The sequence below is a fragment of the Microtus ochrogaster genome, unplaced genomic scaffold, assembly GCF_000317375.1.
Source record: "Microtus ochrogaster isolate Prairie Vole_2 unplaced genomic scaffold, MicOch1.0 UNK5, whole genome shotgun sequence".
Taxonomy (NCBI): Eukaryota; Metazoa; Chordata; class Mammalia; order Rodentia; family Cricetidae; genus Microtus; species Microtus ochrogaster.
In genome coordinates, this window is record NW_004949103.1 from 3,257,703 (window position 1) to 3,264,519 (window position 6,817).

Here is a 6,817-nt window from a genome sequence, read left to right on the forward strand (position 1 = left end):
TCAGCTGACAAGGGAGTGAGTCTCTGTTGAGGAATTATCTACATTAGGGATGGCCCTCAGGACATCTGAGGGGGATTGTTGTAGTTGCTAATGTGTGAAAATTTGTGAATGTAAGTGTGAGCAGCACTGGTCTGTGGGATGGGCACTGAGTTGCGTAATAGTGAAGAGAGTGGATGTAGCAGCAGCAGCAGCAGGAGGCCATGAGTGATCTCACTTTTCTGTGCTCCTGTCATGTGATGTGATGTGACTAGCCGCTTGGAACCCTGCCTTGACTTTCCCTGAAGTGATGCACCGTAACCTAGAAAACACTATAAGCCAGATCAACCCTTCCCTCTCTTATGCTCCCTGCCAGGGTTTTTATCACAGCAGCAGAAATGAAACTAGAAAACTGCTCTTACTATTTTTTTAAATATCCTGTCTATATAGTGTAGGTATCAAGGTAGTGTATTGTACATGCAGAGTACAAACTACATATAAATAGTATAATATAAACCATATCGTTTATGAAATGTGATTTATCTTATTGTCTCTTTTGCATTTTTCTTAAGTCCTGTGAGGAGGGCATATTTGATGATTTGTTTTTCAGAGCAGCTAACTTGTGGGCATCTGTTGTATGGCTTTGATACATCCTGTCTAGATCCTGGTCTGGGAATCACCAAGACTCGGTAGCGCTGTTTCTAGCACTGCACTCAGTGCAACTTTCTCTGGTTGCAAGGTGGTGATATTTAGTTTGCTCAAGAATTTTGCAGAAATGATGATAGTGATGGCACAACAGCCACGGTGACGGGGCAGTCCACTCCCTGGATCACTTAATGCACAGAACTGTGTTAACTGCTCTCTGTACATTGCCCAGTTTAGTTCTTCAAAGTATGACATGGACAGTGTGATTTGCCCTCTCTCTAGATGAGGAAAATGAAGTCATGGTGATTGCAAGGAGCATGCACAATAGACCTGGTACCCCAAACTTTTGCTCACCTATGGTCTTAGTCCCATAGGGAAGTGCTTTGTGGACCTGATCATAAAGGCTCAGGACTAAATGTTGGTCAGCTATCTGGGTGCATTGGCTACTAGGTTCACATGGTTGTTGAAAGGGCTCCTGTGGCTGGAGGTGGCTGGGACAGCTTTATTGAGCTCAACCATTCTATGTAAAGATCCTTTGACAAAAAGTGGGAGATAAGAAGAAAGTGCACAGTTGATGTGGGAGCCATGTTTTCAAATATACCATTTATTAAGGATGCCCAGGAGGTTCTTGGAGCTGTCCCTGATGCCTGAGTCATAAGTCATGAAAATAAGACACACCAAGACCTGTCCCCATTCTGGAGAGACATGAGTTTTCTCAGCTGGAGAAAGTGCATAGTGGTGGTTGTAGCTGTTTGGTGTGGCTGTTGGTGCTGTGGATACACACAAAACAGGCAGTTTGAATGGGGGTTGATGTAGCAGACACTGTCCACAGGTATCAGGAAAGAGTTTTGAGGGGCTGCTAGGGGGGCAGAGGGCAGAGACCCACATGGAATGCAGAGGGGAGAGGAGCTTCCTGGTGAGGCCTTGCTGTTCCGAGTAAGTGGGCAGCATGGATGGATTTGGTTTCAGGTTGTCCCCAAGTATTATGTCCTGGTGTAGAAATGGCTTTATGATGTTACTGTAGTTAACAGAATAAAAGAAAGTTCTAAGTCAAGGCGGTTTTCAAATGCATTACTGGGAACCTTGACTGGCAGGTTATAGCACAGAGGGAGACCCACATGCTGTCTGAGGACATTCTTAGTGTTGGGTTGGTGAAAGCTAGATATTTGCTAGGTTAATACATTCCAGAAGGTTTTTTGTCAGCTGGACAGTGGTGGTGCATGCCTTTAATCCCAGCACTCGGGAGGCAGAGGCAGGTGGATCTTGGAGTTTGAGGCCAGCCTGGTCTACAAGAGGTAGTTCCAGGACAGGCTCCAAAGCTACAGAGAAACCCTATCTCCAAAAAACAAAAAGAAACAAAGAAACAAAAAACAGAAGGTTTTATCTGTAGTCAGAGGATGCTAGGTCAGATAGAGGCGGGAGGATGAATGGTCACTAAGGGGGCTGGTGATGGTCCCGGATCATTTGTGTGGACCTGCACTATTCCAGCTCTCCACAATCAGAGACCTGCAGGTGGATCAGTCAGCTTTGTAGAACCCTTGGCAGAGGCTGGCCTTTTCCCCTGGGAACTTGAGTGTCATGTGGCACTGGAGAATGAATAATTCGTGGTGGGGAAGTCTGTCCTGATCAAGTCCTAGACAGAAAGGAAGAAGGTAATGTGAACTGGAGGAAAGGCCCTCCATATTCTAAAGTGGTGAAGAGTTATATCCCAACTTTTGATTGTGCCTACTTGAGTCATGGCCAAGAAGTCTCCATCCCAGCATTCCCTGCACCTCATCTTTGAGCTCATGACAGCCCAGTCAATACCTGTCACCCAGTAAATCCACACTGAAGCTTTCAGGGATTCATTGCAGCATCTTGTACTCGCTCCTTCTTGATAAGTCACCTGGACCCAGGCATTTTGTTACAGTAGCATATAAGGACTCAGAAACTCACCTTCTGGCAGCTACCAGAACAAGACCCTGCCTTGGGTGTGCCTAGCTCTGGTATATGCCCTCCTGCTCCAGTGCATAGCCACCAATAAGCAGAGAGTGCGGCACAAGTCAGGCTCACTAGCAGGCACAAAGGACCTATAAAGTCTACCCTGGTCTAGGAGCCCAATGTGGATAGAAGAGAGGGTCAGTGTGAGGTCTGCCTGGGTCATCACTTGGTATGTGTGGCACAGGACCTGGCACACTGAGGGGATCCATTCAATATTGCTATACGTCATCACCACCACCACCATCATCATCACCACTGCCATCACTAGCACCACCATCACCACCACCAGCACAACCAGCAGCAGCACCATTACCACATGGTGGGAAGAGCTGGAACCTTCTAGGGCCCAGTGGAGTACATGGGTTCAACTGGACTCAGCTGGGACCAGATTTCTCTGCTCATTTCTCCTAAGCAAGCTTCCAGGACGTTTTGAGATGGTCTGTTTTTAGAGAGGGATTTGAGGCTTGGAGAGACTGAATGACTTGTCCAAGGATACACAGTGAATAAATGGTTATACAGCTCCCAGACTCCATAGCCTGGAATTTATCTTCCAGTCGGAGAACTGGCTGGATCTGGCACAGACCAGGAATGAGCTGTGATTTACCTTGTGATGTCTCCTTTCTCAGAGGCTTGGATTTACGATCCTTTAACACTCTTTAAATGAAATATTCAAGTTCCTGAAAACTGGGGTCAGCAGAAATGATCCCCATGGTATCCTTTAGAGAGCTTTCATCTTAACGTTCGTATCAGACACTCGGAACATGAGTTTTTTCTCACTTTCTAATGAGTTTTGTGTTTTGTTGTAGTACAGAGATATTTCAAGAGAAGCCCAAGGTCCCTCTGAGAATGGAGTGATATTTCAGAAATGCTCGCTGGTAAGTATCCAGGGGTGAAGATAACTGGATTCTTTCCAGATCTTCGAAGTTGTCGTGTATTTAGGAACTAGCCAAGAGTGGGTCTGTGTGTTCGCTCTGAGACCCGGTCGATGAAGAGAACAAGAGATATGGGCTTATTGGCCTCACTGGGTTTGCTGGGGCTATTTCATTATAGGTCATTGTCAGAAAAAACCTAGTGGTCATTTAGAGAAGGAATGAAAGTGTGGTATGTTTATTCCACATGAATATGATATGATATGATATGATATGATATGATATGATATGATATGATACGTGATGGCTTTAAAAATCTGCATACTGGCCAGCCATCTTGCTGGCTCAGCAGGTAAGGGTGCTCACAGCCCAGCATGATCACCTATGTTTGACATCTGGGGCCTGTAAACAGACCGCTCATTCATTTCCCGTCCACCCAGACCCAAATAATCACACAAAAACTATATTAATTACAACACTGTGGCCAATGGCTCAGGCATATTTCTAGCTAGCTCTTATGTCTTTAATCAACCCATTTCTATTAATCTATGTATCAGCACGAGGTTGTGACCAGGAAAGTTCCAGCATCTGTCTCTTTTGGCAGCTACATGGTATCTCCTTGACTCCACCTACTCTCTCTCTATAGCTCTGTTCAAACTTCCCACCTGTCTTTATTCCTCCCTGCCATAGGCCGAAGCCGCTTCTTTTTTTTTTTTTTAAAGATTTCCCTACACTGCTTCCACACAAAGAGCTTCTTTTTTTTAATATTTATTTTATTTATTTATCATGTATACAATATTCTGTCTGTGTGTATGCCTGCAGGCCGGAAGAGGGCACCAGACCTCATTACAGATGGTTGTGAGCCACCATGTGGTTGCTGGGAATTGAACTCAGGACCTTTGGAAGAGCAGGCAATGCTCTTAACCACTGAGCCAACTCTCCAGCCCCCTGAAGCTACTTCTTTATTAACCAATGTTAATAAAATATATTCACAGCATACAGAGGGAAATCCCACATCAGGGACCCTCAAGGAGGAAGGAGAGGAGCAACTCCTGACATCCATGTCCTTTGACATCCATGTGTACACTGAGAAATGTGTGCACTCCTCCCCTCAATTAAAAAAAAAGTTTTTTTAAAACTGTGTCTACTGCTCTACAACTGTTTGATCTTCTCAACAGCACGGGGTGGTGACCATTATCATCCTTGTGTTGGGCTCCCAGCTCCACTCTTAGCTTCAGTGGACATTGTAGGAGCTCACGGGACCCAGAAGGACAGTGCTCACATTTACAGTTCATTACTGTGGAAGGTGGAGAGCAGAGCTGGGGGACAACGAGGTGAATGTGGCAGAGGCAGGGAGGGAGCCAGCCACAATGGAGCAGGAGTGAGCTCCCCGGGGGTCTGCTCATCTCACCCAGCAGAGCCTGCAGAGAGAGCCAGTTCTCTAGCGGCTGGGCAGGGACATCCTGGTCCAGCTGCGGATCATGACTATCCTCAGGGCTCTCATCTAGGTGCGAAACTTTTGTAACAGGATGCTTGAGACTATCATCTTATAAAGAGAAAAAACATGTCTCTCCCCACAACTCTCTGAGTATTCCAGTCTGCGACTGGTTCGTTCTGTTGCTTTGGCTTGTCAGTGTGTCACAGCTGGAGCCTTGTCAGGAGAGGCTTGGTCACCTCATGGTGGCCAGAAAGTGAAAGGAAGAAGAGAAAGACACTCTGGTCCTGAAATCCCCCTTCCAGGCCTTGTCCCCCACTAGTGATCTGAAATCTCCCATCAGGCTGTGCAGCTTAAGGTTGATAGTGCTTCCCCCCCGTCCTTCTTCTTCCTGGTGAGTGCTTGTGTGCCTGTGTACAGTGTGTGTGGGGTGGGGGTTGCACATGCATGTAGAAGCCAGAGGGAGATGTCAGGACCCGTCATTAATCACGGTCTACCTTGTCTGTTGAGAGAGCATCACATTTGAATCAGAGCTCACCAGGGCAGCTAGTCTAGCTAAACAGCTTACTCCAGGTCTCTTGGCATCTTACGTGGGTTCTGAGGATTCAAAATCTGGTCTTCATGCTTGCACATCTAATGTTTGACCCACGCAACCATCTCCCTAGCCTAGGTGATATTACTGTGTAACAATGCTATGAACTGGGGTGGGGGGCAGGCCTTTAATGTCCAGGCCTGCGGGGGAGGCTCCAGATTCAAACATAGCAATCTGCACAGATGGTGATTCAGAACCTGGGTAGAGAAGACCAGCCAGGAAGAGGGGACCCACTGGAAGGCAAATGTCCCTCAGAGATCTGACTGGGGTCAGGGTTGCATCTTCAGTGGCTCGGACAGAGCCGTCATTCTCTCTTTTCTGGAACACCGAGTGTCACGGTGACCCTGTCCTGACTGGGTTCTGTACTCAGGAGATTTTTCTGTGGGAATGAGTTCACTGCATCTTAGGGCCCTGGTTTCTCTGAAATGGTCCCTAAGACATAGCTTGACAAGTGAGGGTCAACCCCTCGCCCCAACTCTCACTACAGGTGAAGCCTGATAGAGTCAGGAGCCCTGAAGCTCAGGCATCGCAGGAAACCAGGACGACAGCCCTGCCCCCACTCACTTCCCTTCTGTCCCAGGTGTCCGGGCAGAGCGAACCCCAGACCATACATGTGCAGCTGTCAGTGAACAACACCAGGACGCCCGTGTCTGCCAACCTTTCGGATCTGCTTGTGCTGGACCAGATCACCAGCCTCACTGTGAAGGAGTCCTCTGGAAATAGGACTCAGGGAGGAGTCCAGACGTTCAGAAAGCAGTCTCTGCAAGGTAACCACAGATGCCTCAGGCCACCATGGGACAAGTGTTAGAATGCCTTCCTGTGTTCCCTTCAGGAGGGTCACATCAGAGCTGGCCTCTCATGACAAGCCAGGAGTCTCTGAAACCCCCAATGTCTTCCACTAAATCCATGGGTTTCCTGCTTTCTTTAGACAGAGGTGGGTTTGGGAAAGAAGTGCCGGTATTTTTAAAATACAGTCCCGGTTTTATTAATCAGCATTAGTTGGATACAATGGTAGATTTGTGAATTATAGTGACATATGTAGTTTATAGTGAGTCAGTGACACATGTAGTTTATAGTGAGTCAGTGACACATGTAGTTTATAGTGAGTCAGTGATACACATGTAGTTTATAGTGAGTCAGTGACACACGTGTACTTTATAGTGAGTCAGTGACACACGTGTACTTTATAGTGAGTCAGTGACACGTGTAGTTTATAGTGAATCAATGACACACGTGTAGTTTATAGTGAGTCAGTGACACATGTGTAGTTTATAGTGAGTCAGTGACACACGTGTAGTTTATAGTGAGTCAGTGACACAC

At 46.8% G+C, this 6,817-nt stretch overlaps 1 protein-coding gene across 1 annotated transcript in view; it reads left to right on the forward strand.

Annotated features, from left to right (window-relative positions):
- Positions 1–6,817, forward strand: part of Evc2 (EvC ciliary complex subunit 2) — an 87,332-nt gene that overhangs the window by 3,504 nt on the left and 77,011 nt on the right. Inside the window, exons 2-3 of the mRNA XM_026788618.1 lie at positions 3,408–3,476; positions 6,078–6,264. Coding sequence (XP_026644419.1) covers positions 3,408–3,476; positions 6,078–6,264 — 256 coding nt within the window. The remainder of the gene's footprint in view (positions 1–3,407; positions 3,477–6,077; positions 6,265–6,817) is intronic.